This window comes from Lepidochelys kempii, chromosome 3 (assembly GCF_965140285.1).
Source record: "Lepidochelys kempii isolate rLepKem1 chromosome 3, rLepKem1.hap1, whole genome shotgun sequence".
NCBI classification, from domain to species: Eukaryota; Metazoa; Chordata; order Testudines; family Cheloniidae; genus Lepidochelys; species Lepidochelys kempii.
This window is the reverse complement of record NC_136382.1, coordinates 168,541,448-168,560,286: the sequence shown is the minus strand read 5'-3', so window position 1 is coordinate 168,560,286 and position 18,839 is coordinate 168,541,448. Positions and strand designations below refer to the sequence as shown.

Here is an 18,839-nt window from a genome sequence, read left to right as displayed (position 1 = left end):
CTTTTTGAACTAGTTTAAATGAATTAGTAAAGGTGTGTGGGCTCAAATCCAAGGCATTTTTATTACTGTATGTAAAGTTTTGATGCCTGGGACTTGTAGGACCAAGTTACGCCTAATTGAAGTCTGTGGCAGTTTTGCTTGAGTAAGGATTGCAGGATCTAGCACGAGAACTAGGGAAAGGTAACCTCCATTCTGTTGGGGAGAAATTTTCAGACTGTGAACCTCTTCACAATCATAAACGTTGGTGCTAGCTCTGAAATAAATCATTCATCATTCTGGAGTGCCTTGATGATATTTTTTGTACTGCTGTCTAGTAACTGATCCTGCATTCGAATCTGAAATCCGTATTGAAGTCTACGGCGAGAGAATGAGTCCAAAAACACATTAATGTTCATCTTGCAAACTGTAGTGGAGGTGATTTTACTGGTCATAAAGGTACTTAAATTGAAACTTTTTGTCCTTGGCTTTCCAATACAGCTTCCATGGCCTCTGAAGAACTTACTGGTCTCTCAAACATCTTCGCACGCCAGAATTCCACCAGCGGCATTTCTCTAGACTTTGAACCTGACACTGACTACCACTTTGTTGAAACCTTAGAAGAACGGTACAAATGTGCCTATTGCCACTTAGTCCTTCACAATCCTCACCAGACAGGATGTGGTCACAGATTTTGCCAGCATTGTATTATTTCTCTGAGGTAAGAACAATACAGTTCTCTCTCTTCCCTCTACAAATAATTCCCCCCAACAATTAACAATAGTCAACATCTTTCAAAAATCAACACCAAATGCCATAACAATGTTAAAGGACTTAATCCAAAGCCAATGGAATTCAACAGAAAAATGCATTGACTTCAGTGGGCTTGGGCTCAATAACAAACCTTATGAGATGCGTGTGTAAAGTACGTAGTCTCTGTTGGTGTAGCAGGTTGGCAATGTTAGCCTGAAACACTCCAATCTGGTAGCAGCTGTTGATCAGACTGGGGGGAAGGCTTAAGTTAGTTCTGCTGACTCACAGAGGCTGGCAACTTGCTACCCTTCTGAGGCGTTCTCTAAACGTAAAAGTTATATTGATCTAATTAAATCGGTTTAGAAACTGATGTGTGTACGCGGAAGGGGGAAGTACATCAGTTTACCTCAGATTCTGTATCGATTTAACTAAATCTATTTAACTCTTGTGTGTAGACAAGACCTCAGCTATATGGGAGACTAGAAAGAATCTAGGGGGGTGAGTGAGTGTCGGGGTAGGCAACCCTAGGTGTGGTCAAACCCACACAATAGGATTGAGCTGAACTTTATACTTTATTCTGGTTAATTTCTCTGTTATAATAAAACCAAACCCCAGGAAGGGGACAAGTTTGGACTCTACTCAGTGTGTGGACTGTGTTTGAAAGCAGACCGGGAATGGCACCTACTCCCATTGGCTAAAGGTACATATGTCTTGAGATACAATCTGTCGTTTGGGGATCAAGGAGTGTGTACATGTGTGTATGTGTTTGGGTTTTTTGTTTTTTAAAAAGGTCCTGAGTACAGTTTGGATAGGTGGTGGTAAGGAACATGAGGTCTTTCTGGCAATTCAAACAAAGTAAATCAAGTTGTGGGTCTGATGCAATTGTTTTCAGATAAAAATTTTGAGCTTTTATACTATAGAGTATGACAGGTGAGAGACCAGCCAGCAGGGTGATTGAATGGGCATAGAACTCTGTCTGTCACCATGATATCTAGGTGCCTGTTGTTATTTGCGTTAAACAAACAGTAGTTTATATTGGTGGTTAGACTGATCCCGCTCTCACTTGTACTGGTGTGACTCCATTGACTTTAATGGAGTTATACCATTATAAATCTGATGAGAGATCAGAATCAGTCCAATCCTGCAGTCAGCTCACAGTGGTGAAAGGGTCTGTTGACTTCATGGGGGGCTCATCAGAGGTAAAAGGGGTTCGTTCACCCACACAGATCTAATTGCACAGTGGGGATACATTGATATATGGTCCTTATATAACTGAAGGTTGGAGTTGGCCATGTAGACTTCGCTGAAACTTTGTTACACATATAGATGTCAGTATCTTTAAATATACTTTTTAATGTTTCATATTTGGTTCTCTTTCTTTTGGATTGTCACTCCTTGGATAATATATCATTAGGTATTTTGTTTCTTGCCCTTTCTTTTTAGTATTTCTCATAACTTGTTGAGATAGTTCGGCACATTTAAAAGGTCTCAAGCATGGAAGGGAAGGCATTGCTTGAGTTAGGCAAAGGATAATGATCCTTTCACCTACACTGTGAGGTTTTTCCCAAATATAACATCATTTACTAGCAATGTATAGTCATTGGGTAATAAAATTCTGTTAATTAAAAAAATACTTATTAATAACAGGGTAAATTTTCCTCATACTAAATGCAGTTCCTACTTAATCTAAGGGTAGAACTTGGCTTTATAATTCTTAGCACAATACATTTTCAAAGTGCTATTCAAACATTTAATCCCCACATGCAGTATTGAAAATTAGCAAGGTGCATTATGGGGCTTTTCCCACGTGTCCCTGAAGCATCTGGTATTGGCCACTAGGATAATGAAGTCGATGAACCAATAGTCTGAATCAGTATGGCCAAGCCTATGTAGAAGGAATTAAGCATTCTGTGAATTAACATTTTTCTGCCCTTTTTTTTTTTTAATGTAGAGAATTTAATGCAGTACCCACGTGTCCTGTAGACAAAGAAACAATAAAAGCGCATGAGGTAAGAAAAGGAATAATTCTGGTAGTTATGGTTGCTTGGACATCCAGCCTGTAGGGGGGCGGGCTCCAACAGAAGACTAAGATAAAGTAGGGACAAATGCAGCTCTCAGCCTTTAAATGAACCAGGGCACTGCCACCTTCATCTCTGGAAACAATGAGCAAGGAAGCTCTGTATTTGGTGATGTTTTGTTAGTGAAATAAGACATTAATGCCTTACAGCTGGAGCTTTTACCTTACACTCCACTGAATTGTTTCAAAATAAAGCCATCTTAGTACTCTGTTTTGGGAGTCCTGCCTTAAACCCAGTGGTATGCGGCCTATACCCACAGACTTGGTGGACTCATAAGATGTCTCTGGTCTTGAAATGTATTTACAGCAGAGAATAGATTTCTTATTCTTTTAATCTGGCCTCCTATTCTGGTTATTTAACAGTACTTAGTTTTAACGTAATCTGTCACCTTGCCTATTTTCAATGTAACTCATTAATCCTGCACACTTTTTTTTTTTTTTTTTGGTATTCTTTTTTTGGGGAAAGGTCACACAATGGCTATTTTTTAAGCCACATCCTTTTAGGAATATATTTATTTGGCCCAGAGTGTGAGCATGAGCCCTCCCTGTACCCATGTGTTTCTGCCAGGACACAGTCCCAGTGGATTTCACATCCCCTACCCAGCAAGGAACTTGGGTATCAGGTTGTGCCTGTCATTCCACGTGTTAGGGATGTTGTAGGTATTTCACTCACCATCTTATTAAGTGGATTCATCCCCCGTTTACTGTGTGCATGAGTTGTGGTGGCAACAGTAACACACAAAAAAGATTTGGGACCATTAATATAATAGTAATACTTTGTGCTTGTTATAGTGCTTCTCATTTGAAGATCACAAAAGAAGGCTGACAGTCTGCTCTGAGAGCTTAATTTAGCTCTCATCCAACAAGTGGAAGATGCTTATGAGCAATGCATTGTATCCCCTCCTCCCAGAAGCTAAAAGCATCACCTCTACAACAGCTTCAGCCCAATGCAGGTCCTAGAATGAAATATCAAGGTTAGCCTCAATCCCAGGTTTCCAAAGCTGCAATACGATAGGTAGCTCAATGCATAATCCATGTAGTCAGCCTGTTTTTATTTCATGCTTCAAAACATCCCACTGTTGTTCTTAGTCTCCTGGTATTGTCAGTGATTTCCTTTTACCGCTATTCTCAGTATATGTTTTCAGTATGACATTGTTTGGAATCACACTAGCAGCTGGAGTGGACGCCTCTCATTTAAAAGATTTCTTGTGGTAGGTTGCTGTCCTTTGTGTTCTTAATGACACAAGTTCTTAAATTTTGTGATTGTAGATTGCTTCCTTTGCAGGTGTTCAAAGACAATTGCTGTAAAAGAGAAGTTCTCAACTTGCAAGTATTTTGCAAAAATGTTCCTCAATGCAATTCAAAAATAATTCTGGGACGATACCAGGTTAGTGTTAAAGTATCTTTATATATATATTGGCCAAAATTCTGAAGACTTTAGTCAGTCAAAACTTTGACCTGTCATAAATTAATTTGCTCTTTCCCCTTTAAACTATTGTCATTAGGTTTCAGGGTTATTACAGCATTGAGATTACTGTAACTGGAGTTTGGCCTAAGAACATACGTCTTGATTTGACCTATTCAGTGTACTACTATATGTAAACATGAAACTTAAATACTAAGCCGAACCTGTTGCAGTTGTAAGTCCACATCCGTTATATTTTAAATAATTGGCTTAATAAGGACTCCTGTTAACACACATCCTTTCTCTTTGTGACAATGTCTCTGTCTTTCAGCTGACTCAGTAAGACAGTACTACATTGGGTCACATTCAGAAGGTTTCTCTGCTCCTATGAGAGCACAAACCAGTAATTTTGTTAAAATAGAAGTTAAAATTCTGCAGAAACGGAGAGAAAGGAGACTCAGGCAGGTAGCTGCCACGGTGATTGACGAGCTCTGAGGACCTAGAGAAAGAGGTAGTGCAGCATACATTGTTTCAGTTTGGTTCCTGTTTGAGACATTAACTGGACAAGGAGTGGAAGTCAAAGCAAAGATTCTCTCTGAGTCTTCAGACCTTTCTCTGACTTTCATTATCAGAGCCATTACTGGGAAAGCGTTGTTTAGTTTTCTTTAACTAAACCTATGTAGTGTCTTAATATCTCTAGCAGATGCTTTGGTATTTAAGTAAGGACACAATTAACCATAACTCTAACCTAGTCAGTGCATTCTACACTCATGTGACTTTTAAAGTATGATGATGTTTTGTTGTTGCATGGCACAGGATCACCTTCAGCAATGCTTATTTGAAAGTGTTCAGTGCACTAATGATGAATGTCAGGATCAGATTCTTCGGAAAGATTTAAAAGATCACCTAAGTCTGCACTGTAAATTTCGAGAAGAAATATGCCAGTACTGTAATCAATATGTGGTTTCAGTTCATTTAAAGGTAAGATTGCGAAAGATTTCCTAAAAGTTCAACTGTTTAAATTGCTGTGAAAAAAGTTCCAAAGTTGCTATGAGGTTTTATGCTTCTGAAACAAAATTCATTTGAGTATCTGAAGAACATATAATACATGTATTTTATAACAATATTGATAACTGTAGGTACAAAGTTGACATCTGTTCCCTTTAAAAAATACTTTTTAAAAATAAAATTTGTATATTTAAAAATATTATTTCTGACAAATTAGTAAATTTTTTTGTGCGTGTGCTGAAGCCAATGGGCCAAATTTATCCTCTCAGTCTGTGGAATTACATAAAGGACAAATCTGGCCTCAAATGTCTAAATCTGGTTTTTGAATATTTCAGCCAAAATGATTTAGCTGGTTCTGAGATCAAGGCTAGGGAAAAGTATGTTGTTTTGCTCATATTAAAAAAATTCTGGCAACATTTCCTTTGAGAGGACCTAGGATGCTATGCACGTTTTAGAGGGTTGAATTAAGGTTGCACAAGCAACTTTTAATTCTGGCATTTCCTAACGATTGAGTGCTTGATTTTTGCAACCATAACATTCTTTTAACGTGGTGTGTGTGTGTGTGTGCCAACAATGTGTGTATTGATGTAAGTATGTGCTGCTGTGCAGAATATATATCTTGCCTATTCCTTCTTGCATGCACTGTACGATCTTAGAAAAATTGAGTTATTCATGAATAACAAGTATAAGCCATTCCTAATCAATCTTTTTTTTTTCTCCCCCAGAACCATGAGAAAAATGAATGTCCTGATTTTCCTGTGCCTTGTCTCCACAACTGTTCTCAGATCATTCTGAAAAAGGAGGTATTATTTGTTTGATCACTTACTGTAAGTTGGCAAATTGTATCGTTTTGTGAAAACTAGAACTTACATCGTAGGCCTCACCGTTCCACATTTGGGATGAATTTGCTTCATTCCTCTAGATGCTACTTCTGTTTGTTCCTAAAATTGATACATGACCTTATCAAAGCATATCATAGGAACGTGCTATGCTTTGCAGAGCTTTTGCACATTGCATTATTGTAAACCATCTGTCTCGTTCGTTGACACTGATTAATCAGTCTCCATTGTATGTGACAAATGGTATCTTAACATCACTTTGGCCTTTTTGCACCCCTTATGCAGGAGTTTAGGTTCAATGAATGTATAATTCAATAAATTTATCACTACCAATTTGTTTTAATACTTGCAGATGGATAAGCACTTCTGTGTGTGTCCTGAGGCAGAAGTAGATTGTCCCTATAAACAATACGGCTGTCCTGTAAAGGTACTGTAATCTAGACCTCCATTTGTACTGTGACTGGGGTTTTCCTCCAAAAGCACTAAAGGATGGTAGCCTAAGTAACTATTTTTCTGTCCTCTCAGAGTCCCTTTCAATGTGATTTAAGATATCAAAGTAAGCAGTTGTTTGGAGCTGTTTGTCTGTTTTTGAAGCAGGCAAAGAAACATTTAACCACTTGCCCCAACAGAACTTTCTATTAACAGCTCTGTTTATCTGCCTTTATTTTTTTTACCCTCCCACCCCCAGATTAAAAGAGGAAAGCTTGCAGAACATGAGAACGCTGCTCTGAGGGAACACATGCTACAAATTTTAGACAAGAATTCCAAATTGGAAGAACAGGTAATGAACATATGTAATGAACACTCTTCAACAGTTTTTAACTGGTAAAAGAAAAGTCCAGGTTGCACATGTGTTGGGATTGGCCCAGCCTCCTCTTTAAAGAATATTAAACTTTTTATCCCACATTCTGCAAGCCAGTCAAAAACCCTTTCCAGTGAAGCCAATAAGCTATCAGGGGTTTTCAAACTTCATTGCACTGCGACCCCCTTCTGACAACAAAAATCACTACATGACCCCCCTTCCCCCCCGGGAGGGAGCCCAAACCTTGCCATCCTGGGCAGGGGGGCCAAAGCTGCACCGTCACCCAAGGGCTTCAGCTCCAGATGGGCAGCCTGTAACCTGAGCCCTGCCACCCAGGCGTGAAGCCCTAGGGCTTCAGCCCTGGGCCCCAGAAAGTGTAAAGCAAGCCTTGGCGATCCCATTAAAATGAGGTGGCAACCCACTTTGGGGTCCTGACCCACAGTTTGAGAACCACTGAGCTAGATTGAACCCCACCCCTGCACTGCACCCTTGTGTATTCACTGCCACTGCTCTCCTTGCTGTTTTTCACCCCAAACTCTCCCTTTGGGGGGAAGGGCTGTGGACATGGCATCCTAAGTTTTGTCTAGGGTTCCATAGTAAATTGGCTGGGGGGGCGGTGGCAAAGATGCAGTTTCAAGGGATAGGTGCCTCGGGGATTCCCAGGCCAGGCCCTGTTTACAGGCAGCACCATCCACTATCTGCAGCCCCTTTCCTCCCAATGGAGAGGAAGTTGCAGCCACCCTGGAATGCCCAGCAACCAGCTGCTCTCTACCCCCAAGAGATGTTCCGCTGTTTGGGACCCCGCACCTGGGGCTTCTATCAGCAGAAGCAGATATAAACCTCAGAATGAATTCAGACCAATATGTGTGTTTATTTAAAAACAAAGGAGCAAAAACAGTAAATGATTCAGAATTCTACAATGTAGCACATTACTGCAGTACTAGGAGCCAGTGCTTCCCCCTAACTCATCTGTTACACTGACTAGGTGCCAATAATTTTAGTGCAATGCATTTTTAATCCCTCCTAACACAGTATGGCTCTCTGTCCCCCTCTAGTGGCTAGTCAACATTTGGTGGTCTGAGTCTCCTACAGCATTCGAACTAAAAAATCTGGTTCTTTAGCAAAGCCAATAAACGCTTATGGTTTTTACACACACAGGCAGGGATTCCATCCTCACCTCTGCCCCATCCAGGGATTTTGGGTTAACATTTTGAAACAGGAAAATAGTTGTTATATCTAAGTATGTTGGTGCAGCACATCAATATACCCTTCCATGTGTACCTATATAGCTTCCATACGTTTTAATCTGTTTCCTGTATGCTTTGGATAGGCTTGAGTTTTCACTCTTCATTTTCCATTGTTTAGATATCTGACTTATATAAGAGTTTGGAATTTAAAGAGATTAAAATCCAACAGCTAGCAGACACAGTTAAAAAGTGTGAAAAGGAATTCAGACAGTTTGCACAGCTGCTTGGGAAAAACAGCAATTTGATGGTAAACACGCAGGTGAGACATTTACTTTATCTTACTGACAAATTGCTTTTTTATGGCCTGGAATACAATTATCCAGCAATAGTTGTAATTAATGCCAGGACAATAACAAACACCAGCTTTCAAAGCCACTTACTGCATGAATTTGGATTGATTTCTGGAGTGCACTGTGCTCCATATATGGATTTAAACCACTATTGTTTTTTAAAATACAATACATACAGCCTTCCCATTATAATTAATATGGGAGCTTGGGAGTTCCATGGGAGTTTGACCAGAGTAAGGTGTGATGAATAGGACTCATAAGGCCAGTTTCCAATTTCAGTTATGCTGGTGTAAATTAATCAAACCAGTTGAGATGAAAGTAATAAATGGTGAATGGTAATGAATTAGACATTGATTCTTAGTGAATGAATGCTGAATTAATCATGAGGAAACATTTGAAGGATTCCAAAGGCAAATGAGGATATTCTTGAATGTAATGTGTAGTCAATATTACTATTGTACAAAGACATTTTTGAATCTCAAATGAAATGATTAATTTTATTAATGTGTGTTCATTCCCCTCCTCCTGCATTAAACTTGAAGACTCTTGCCAGTCATATTGATAAATCTGCATGGCTGGAAACACAAGTGCGGCAGCTAATACAAATGTCAAACGAGCAGCAAAGTAAATTTGACCTGAGGCCACTGTTGGAGACTATTGAAAATGTAAAGCAGAAGATTTCCTTTATGGAGACATATGATCAGCGTTTAGGTATGCTCGGATTTTTTTGTTTTGTATTTTTTGAGTAAAAACTGGTGTTACTAGAGGCTGTGATGTTGTTTATCAGTTTGGATCACCTTCCCCATCAACTTGTTTGCACAATTAGCCTGATGTGGCTCTTCAAAATGAACATCAGCCCGAACAAAAAGTTTAACCAAAATGATGACGACATTTCTGTGATAAATGTCCTTGATATTCATGGTGGATGACAGGTAAACCTTTGCAATAACTTGCATTGAGTTGTGCCCTCTCTCCAGCCTTCTTCTACTGACCATAGTTGGTCATAGTTCTTGGTGCACAGCCCTTTGGCTGACAACGTTTGTAATTGCAGTGGCAGTTATCAAAAAGTGTAATAATCCTACAATGAAGTTGTTATAGGATTCTGAAGTTAAAAACTTTAGCCTGAGAGAGTAAGGGTAAATTTACTACAGGAAGATTACACTTTTTGGTAACTTCCACTGTACTAATGCTGCTATTTGTTACCCTGTTGTTCCCTTAAATTCCAGTGGGCTGCTTTTGTTGTCGTTGTTGTTATGTCATGTTCAAGAAATTTATGCACAACGGGGTTCTATGTAAGCTGCTTTTGTTGTGCAGCCTGTAATGCTCCGCTATTGTAGGACACGTGGGGCTTGGTTCTCCTTTCACTTCTATGGTGTTACTCCTCACTCTCACCTGTGAGCTCAGAATTAGGCCCCATAGTGTCAGGTTATTTTCCTGCTACAACCTGAAAAGACTAGCATAAATTCTTAGAATAATCAGTGGCACACACTGTGCTGGAGAATGCAAAGAACACCTATGTCAAAGATGACATTCCATTCTTGAAAGTTGTGAATTTATCTGACCTAGAGGAATTATGAAAAGTAACTGGAACACATGACTGTTTTAATTACAAAGAAATGCTTTTTGAATAAATGACTAGAACACGGATGTGTCTATCCAACAGATCTGAACCAAAACCTCGTATAGCTAAACACACCCAAACTTGAAGGAAGTTGAGATCCAAAAGCAAACTTTGCATCTCTGTCACATCTCTAAGATGCATGTGTGACGGCAGTCTTCAAATGGGGGTCTTTTGTGCTGGAATTAAGAGGTTTCTCTTGACTCAAATTATGTTAATGGCAGCAGACTCACTGAAATGGCCACTGCCACAAAGTTAATTGTCTTGTGTAGTTCCTGTGATTCCTCAGTTATTTCTAAACTCTGGGCTCTAGCCACATAGTTGTTACGGTCCCCTAGTCTGTAATTCACTTTGTCTCAATCACAATTTTCCCTAACTGGATGTTTCGTGTGTCTTTCTTCCCAAGTTGTTTTGGAAGGCCAGTCCAACAAACATGATGTCCACATCGGTCTTCACAAAGCACAGATCAATAAAAACGAAGAGCGGTTTAAGCTTTTGGAGGGCACATGTTACAATGGAAAACTAATCTGGAAAATCATGGACTACAAGATGAAGAAAAAGGAAGCCATGGAAGGCCGCACTGTCTCTATATTCAGCCAGCCTTTTTATACCAGCCGCTGTGGGTACAGATTATGTGCAAGAGCATATCTGAATGGGGATGGCTCAGGAAAAGGGACGCATGTCTCCCTATACTTCGTAGTGATGAGAGGGGAGTTTGACTCATTGCTACCATGGCCTTTCAAGCAAAAAGTTACACTTATGCTTCTGGACCAAAGTGGGAAAAAAAATCACATTGTGGAAGTCTTCAGAGCCGACCCTAACAGCAGCAGTTTCAAAAGGCCAGATGGAGAGATGAATATTGCCTCTGGGTGCCCAAGGTTTGTGGCACACACTGTGCTGGAAAATGCAAAGAACACTTATGTCAAAGATGACACTCTGTTCTTGAAAGTTGTTGTGGATTTAACTGACCTAGAGGAATTATGAAGTACCTGGAAGACATGACTATTTTAATGATAAAGAAATGCTTTCTCTCAGTGACTATTGGCCAATTTCATACAACAGTGAATTGCCACTAGTCCAACTATATTTTTGACTGCATGATAGCTACTGAGTTGCCAAATCACCAACCTTTCTTTTTTACTTTCTCTGTGTCTGGGATCTGTAAGTCCAGTTGGATGGTGTGAACCAAATCAATATATTCAAACCAGTATTTTGACTCTGTTCAATATATTTTGGGAATGAATGCTTGGCTCACATCTCAAGATTGGCATTTTAAGATGAAACTGCAGTAGGCACTTTGGAACCCAAGCTTGTGGTTCCAGTCACTTACAGACGTTGATAGGGCTCCCATCATAGTGGTGTCTAGGTGCATTTCTTGTGGGTTTGCGAGGGAATCATTTCAACACTGCCTGCAAATGAAGAGTTGAATCCTGCTCCCAGCAGCACCTTGACTTTTAAAAACCAAGGGAGAAAAGCTGAGCCAGGTAGGAAAAACCTAGCCAGGAATTTCAGAGCTCCTAGTTATTGGAAAGTCTGGATGAAGATGTCTTATAGTTCTGGCCTGCTTACTCAGCTGTGCTGAGCAACCACAACTCACATTGATGTCATTAGTGTCCCCTGTGTTCCTGCTCAGTGCTTTGGGCCAGATCCTGATTTGTGATGAGCATCCCCAGTCCCCATTAGAAGTCAATGGAAGCTGCTGGTGCTTATCGCCTCCCAAGATATGATCGTTATTGGGGTTCTCAGCCCATCTACTAACCTACAAGAGTAGCAGACCAGTTGAGTCCACTGCTGGAAGGCAGGGGCAAAAGCTTTGAAACTTCTGCTCCTCTTCTGCCTGTGGAGGAAACTTATTTTATTTTATTTTTTTGGTGACTTAGCAGCCCTGCAGTGGCTCAGAACTTTGGAAACTGCACTTGAAGGGTTTCTGCTAACATGAAGCATTCCCCAAAGATGGAGAAAAGAGGATGTGTGTGGAGAAGCATTGCTTTAAATTAGGGCTGTTGATTAATCACAGTTAACTCATGCGATTAACTAAAAAAAATTAATTGGATTAAAAAAATTAATCACAATTAATTGCAGTTTTAATTGCACTGTTAATAGAATACCAATTAAAATGTATTAAATATTTTGGGATGTTTTTCTACTATTTTCAACTATATTGATTTCAATTACAACACAGAATACAAAAAGTGTACAGTGCTCCCTTCATATTATTATTTCTGATTACAAATATTTGAACTGTAAAAATTATAAAAGAAACAGTATTTTTCAGTTCACCTCATACAAGTACTGTAGTGCAATCTCTTTATTGTGAAAGTGCAACTTACAAATGTAGATTTTTTTTTTTGTTACATAACTGCACTCAAAAACAAAACAATGCAAAATTTTAGAGCCTACAAGTCCACTCAGTTCTACTTCTCGTTCAGCCAATCGCTAAGACAAACAAGTTTGTTTACATTTATGGGAGATAATGCTATCCACTTGTTATTTACAATGTCACCAAAAAGTAAGAACAGGCATTTGCATGGGACTTTTGTAGGTGGCATTGCAAGGTATTTACGTGTCAGATATGCTAAATATGTGTATGCTCCTTCATGCTTCAGCCACCATTCCAGAGGACATGCTTCCATGCTGATGACGCTCGTTAAAAAAAACAATGCGTTAATTAAATTTGTGACTGAACTTCTTGGGGGAGAATTGTATGTCTCCTGCTCTATTTTACTCACATTCTGCCATATATTTCATGTTATAGTAGTCTCAGATGATGACTCAGCACATGTTAATTTTAAGAACACTTTCATAGATTCATAGATATTAAGGTCAGAAGGGACCATCATGATCATTTTGTGCGATCTCCTGCACAACACAGGCCACAGAATCTCACCCACCCACTCCTGCGATAAACCTCTCACCTATGTCTGAGCTATTGAAGTTCTCAAATCATGGTTTAAAGACTTCAAGGTGCAGAGAATCCTCCAGCAAGTGACCCATGCCCCATGCTACAGAGGAAGGCAAAAAACCCCCAGGGCCTCTTCCAATCTGCCCTGGAGGAAAATTCCTTCCTAACCCCAAATATGGTGATCAGCTAAACCCTGAGCACATTGGCAAGACTCACCAGCCAGATACCCAGGAAAGAATTCTCTGTAGTTGCAGATTTGACAAATTGCAAAGAAGGTACCAACGTGAGATTTCTAAAGATAGCAACCGCACTTGACCCAAGGTTTAAGAATCTGAAGTGCCTTCCAAAATCTGAGAGGGATGAGGTGTGGCGCATGCTTTCAGAAGTCTTAAAAGAGCAGCACTCCGATGTGGAAACTACAGAACCCGAACCAACAAAAAAGAAAATCAACCTTCTGCTGGTGGCTTTTGACTCAGATGATGAAAATGAACATGCGTCGGTCTGCACTGCTTTGGATTGTTATCGAGCGGAACCCGTCATCAGCATGGACACATGTCCTCTGGAATGGTGGCTGAAGCACAAAGGACATATGAATCTCTAGTGCATCTGGCATGTAAATATCCTGCAACACCAGCTACTACAGTGCCATGCAAACACCTGTTCTTGCTTTCAGGTGACATTGTGAACAAGAAGCAGGCAGCATTATCTCCCGTAATTGTAAACAAACTTGTTTCTCTGAGTGATTGGCTGAACAAGAAATAGGACTGAGTGGACTTGCAGGCTCTAAAGTTTTACATTGTTTAATTTTTGAATGCAGGGGTTTTTTTGTACTTAATTCTGCATTTGTAAGTTCAACTTTCATGATAGAGATTGCATTACTGTACTTGTATTTTCGTTTTGTACAGTGCAAATATTTGTAATAAAAAATAAATATAAAGTGAGCGCTGTAGGCTTTGTGTTCTGTGTTGTAATTGAAATCAATATATCGGAAAATGTGGAAAACATCCAAAAATATTTAAATTGTATTCTATTATTGTTTAACTGTTGGATTAATCACACAATTAATCACTATTAATTTTTTTAATCACATGATAGCCCTACTTTAAATAATGAGCTTTTCAAAAGTGCTTCACGCCCAGGAGCCCTCAAAAGGAAATGCTAGTTGCTGAGCACTTCTGGAAATCTGACCACTTCATTTATTAGTATTTATATTACCATAGAGCTTTGGGCCATAGTCATAGAGCAGGACCCCTGTTGTGCTAGGTGCTGTTCAAACACAGAACATAAAGCCTGTGTCTGCCCCAAAGAGCTCACAATCTAGGGGGCCTAACTGGGAGCTGAGTTCTCATGAAAATCCAGCCCCAACTCTGCGTACTCTGCACTTTAGGAATTTGACCCTCATTTCTTTCAGGCTCTGTTTTGCATTTCAGATGAAGTGGGAGAGCTAGGAATTTTGCTCTGAGTTCCCTCTCCATTGCAGGTGAATTTATGCCTGGGTATGGGTTTTGGGGCGAAACTGGCTGCGTAAACAAGCCAAGTTCAGGCACGGGGGATTACAGGAACAACTATCAAGGAAGGAGTGGGGACAAGTGCATGTGTGCCTTGCAGAAGCTTTATGGACACTTTTAAGAGGGCTCTAATTTTGCATCCATAATCATTTTGTGGGTACAAGTAATAGAATTTAGATGTCTGTCTTCACTTGCAAATCAGATAGCTAGATATGTAAAGTTAATTAGTTGCTCCTGCAACCCAACAGTGGGGGCAAACTTAGAGACTCTTCTGAAAAGGCAGCAAGACATCAGGAAGGATCTGGAGTAAGCTTGTGACAAGAGGACAAAAACCAAAGTGGAGCAAGGACTGTAGGGAACTAGGTAGAAAATGCAGGAAAAGGACAAGAACGGGTAAAATTACTAATGTGCCCTGACATTTCATATGAAAATCTTAATATTGGCTGAATGCTATAGCTTTAGGTAATTGGCAGAAAACATGACATTTTTGCCGTCATTGTCTTAGATGAAATTTCCAGACTGGTAGAAATTTAACTTAGTGTTCTCAGATGGATTATGGGACATGGTTCAGATAGGCATATTGTTAAAATTGGAAAGTTCTCCATGCTGCTACGTTTCCACCTCTTTGTGGTATATTTCAATTTTGATGGTACTGTGCCAGTATATATTGGGCCGCTGTGGGGATTATAGATGTTCCCAGGGACAGATGCTATGGGCCAAATTCTGTTATCTGTTGTACAACTGCAACTCTCACTGAGTTTAATAGCTGTTGCACCTATACTAGAGAGCAGAATTTGATCTTATATCTTTAGTACTTTGTTTTGAAAAGAATGGGTGTGTGTTAAAAAGGTGCAGCATGCTAGAACTTTGTGACCCAATATGGTGCATTAAAGTGGATCTAATGTTGATTTTTTTTACAGTAACATCTGTGCTGTAACTTTCAAAATGATGTAATATGAATGACTACTAGGACTGATGGAAGTGATACCTACCACCTGTTTCCATAAAACTACTAGAATGTTAGTAGTAAAATACAGAAAAGTATTATAGAACTCAGAGAGATGGGAGGGCATGGTCTGGACTTGAGCAAGTCACTTAACTCCCTCTGCCTCTATTTCCCCAACTGTAAAATGGGGATAATACTTGCATCACAGGGGTGTTAGAACTAATAGAAAATGTTTGGGAAGTGCTTTGAGCATGCAAAGAACTAAGTATTATCAGAGCTCCATTTCAGATGGTTAGATTAGGTGATGGTTTTGTGATGTTGACAAATGTTTAGTGTGTTCTTGGACAGATTTTGAAGCATGTTAAACTTGCATCCAATCCATATTGCAACCTCTTGTTCTGTAATTGTTGACTATATTTACTTTTTTGCCATGAATATAGGTTTAAAATAATTTAAAGAAATACATGCTGAAGCACAAGCAACCCATTTTGGGTTTATGGTAACAGCTTTCTTTTAAAAGACTGCCTTTTATAAAGAATTTGCTCAGTAAATTACATTTTTAAGGGTTTTAAGCATTTTAATCAACTTATTTATAAAAGCAGTTGAGAGTTGGGATTTTGTTTTTTCAGGTGTTTTTACTTATAACGTGGAATTTAGATATCATCCCGTTCCTAGTAAGGAAGGAATGTTGCATAGCATAGATGTTAGAGAAAAGACAAGTTGTAACTTGCATGGAAAACACCAAAAACTTTTCAATGCGAATGTATGATATTTAATGAGTATACAACATTTCTACAGCATTTCTACAGCAACATGTGGTATGTTTTTAATGTATTTATTGACCAGTTTTTAGCCTTTCTGGATAACTCTTTACTAATATATTGTCATTTTTTATCCCATTGTCATACCTGTACCAGTAAAATATGTAAAGAATAAACTGAACTTCATCATCCTTCTAAAGTGGTTGTGGCATTAACAACTTCAGGCAGAATTTTTAAACCATTTTTACAGAAGAGAATGGGATACTGGATAGATATTTGCATCCCAGAGTTTTTTGCTATGTATCCAAGAAAGGACACTCCTTTATTACAAAGAAAATGAAAACTACCTTATTTATGTAAGGGTATTTCATATTTTAACATCATAAAGCAGCTGCACGTACCAATTTATAATTCACTGCACTGGATTAGACTAGCAATCCATCAGGTTTTGTATTCTGTCTCTGGCAGCAGTTTATACCAGATGCTTTAGCAGAAAGCAGCAGCGGGGGTCCCAGATTATGTGCCGCCATCCTCCACCCTGCCAACACCCAACATTTAGTCAAGGGTATATAGTACAAGGCATGGACAGGTCCCGGGACATTAATTTTTGTTTACTGCCCATGACCTGTCCATGACTTTCATTTAAAATACCCGTAACTAAAACGTAGCTTTAATTATGATGGTACGAACATAAGAATGGCCATACTGGATCAGACCAATGGTCCATCTAGCGCAGCATCCTGTCTTCTGACAGCAGCCAATGTCAGCTGCTTCAGAGGGAATGAACAAAGAACAGGGCAATTATTGAGCTATCCATCCCCTGTTGTAAAGTCCTACCTCCTGGCAATCAGATGCTATGGGATATCCAGAGCTAATAACTATTGCTGGGCCTATCCTCCATGAACATGGCAGGATTATCAAAGTAACTTCTCTGGTGTACTGTGCCCGCTTCTGGCTTGGCCATGGCAACAGTAAAGTTCACACTTGAATTGCCAGGCTGGAGATAGAAGGTGTTGGGCCCTTCTCCAGTGCAAGAACCAAAGTCTGTCCTCCTTTCTTTCCTGTGGGAGAGAATCCCCATCAAGCTCAATTCTATGACCAGGAATGTACGTGTTGCCCAAGTGTAAGAAAGCAGATCCTCAAGGTATCTGAGAGGCACGCGTGTCAGCTCAGGGCAACTGCACTGGTATGCGCCCTCTGTCGTCCAGCAAGGTCACCTAGTATAGGCTTCCAGTTCCCCAACCATCTCCTCTCTTGAATGGAGACATGGATCTCTCTCACTTCTGACCAGGGTATTTCCAGGCTGCACAGTCCCCTGACTAAATGATGATATTCTCAGCAAAAGACAGGCTGCCCAACCAGGCTTCTTTTGCCTTCTCTTCAGAGACTGTACACCATGTAATCACCACTGATACAGGTCACCACACAGCTCTTGCTAAGTAAGCACACTTCATTCTTAAGGTAAAAGCATAAGAGAAAACACTAAAAATACAGAACCACCTACACGGATGCTAATAAGCTAACTCGAGTTGACCCCCCCCCCCCAACTCCAACATGGGCTCTGGCAGGTAAGCAGTTCTTCAAAATCCCACATGAGGGTTTTCCTGTGGTTTTGAGTTTGTAACACGATTTTGTGCAGAACAAGAACCCTCATAACTTTGAGTCATTTATCCAGTTTGGGCCTTTGAAGAGATTGTGAATGGGTAATCACCCAGACAATGGTTTTCTGCACAAGGTGAAAATTCAAAAGGTGAGTGGGGAGTCCTTTGCATTCCCCTCATCCCAAATATTTCTAGGGAAATCCACTTCACGTGTATTATCCGAAGGAGTTGTTTTAAGTTCCTAATACTTCAAAATACTGCATTAGTCAGATTTCCTAGAGAAATTACATATAATTCCATAATATATTAGCAATTGCATTTTTAATACAATGGACAACTTTTAAAATACGTACAGAATTAAATTAAACCTTATTGAATTAAGGTTTGTCTAGGTTATTGTGTTGTATGTCAGAGGAAGTACAACCCACTCAGATTGGGGCTACATCCGCCATTCTAAACAGCTCCCACTCCCCTTAGTATGGCTCTAAATATGGGGCATTCAGTGATGCCAGCTGCCTGGACAGACCAGGAAGAAACTGCCAGCTGCTTTAAAAAAAAACCAACCAAACCTCTAAAGTGGGGATTGAAATAGCCCTTGGATCTTGCCTTTTATCTTTAGAGGTCTCAATGCCATATACATAGCCAGGTAAGCTGCAGGCACCTAGACGGCAATGTTAGCACTGAAAACTAGCTTTGTGCTCCTATTGGGATTTTTTTAGTCACAGTGGCAATCAGTGCATACTCTCAGGTATGTTGTTTGATTACCGTGTGTAAATTCATCAGGAAAAATGCAGACCTGCTGTGAGCAGCCCTAGTGACAAACTGTTGTGTAAGATAATTGAGGGGAAAGTGGATTAAAAATGGATATGTGAAAAGAAACAAGGTACGCTGTCCAATTTGGCACGCAGTGCGCTTTTGCCAAGCAATGTAATTTATATGCAGAGGAGAGAGTGCAGCCGGAAAAGCAACTCCCGTGTGCATACAACCCAGGGGCGAGCCTGCTCTACCGCACAGCTAGGCTCCCAGAGCGGAGATTTTTACTGGTGTCAGTAAACGTCACTTTCACGCCAGGGCTACACCCATTGCCGCTCCGGATCAGCCACGCG

General features: G+C 39.9%; 1 protein-coding gene across 6 annotated transcripts in view; it reads left to right on the top strand.

The window, feature by feature from the left end:
* The window catches only part of TRAF5 (TNF receptor associated factor 5), a 38,947-nt gene extending 26,555 nt beyond the window's left edge, over positions 1-12,392 (top strand). For 5 of the 6 annotated variants that reach the window (XM_073338954.2, XM_073338951.2, XM_073338950.2 and 2 more), the window contains exons 4-13: positions 478-697; positions 2,681-2,738; positions 4,092-4,193; positions 5,028-5,192; positions 5,945-6,022; positions 6,411-6,485; positions 6,747-6,839; positions 8,226-8,366; positions 8,940-9,108; positions 10,422-12,392. In XM_073338954.2, the coding sequence (XP_073195055.1) occupies positions 483-697; positions 2,681-2,738; positions 4,092-4,193; positions 5,028-5,192; positions 5,945-6,022; positions 6,411-6,485; positions 6,747-6,839; positions 8,226-8,366; positions 8,940-9,108; positions 10,422-10,999 (1,674 nt within the window). In that variant the 5' untranslated portion in view covers positions 478-482 and the 3' untranslated portion in view covers positions 11,000-12,392. Of the gene's footprint in view, positions 1-477; positions 698-2,680; positions 2,739-4,091; positions 4,194-5,027; positions 5,193-5,944; positions 6,023-6,410; positions 6,486-6,746; positions 6,840-8,225; positions 8,367-8,939; positions 9,109-10,421 lie in introns of those variants that run through there. The other variant, XM_073338955.1, reaches the window with a different exon arrangement.
* Positions 12,393-18,839: the final 6,447 nt, after the last annotated feature.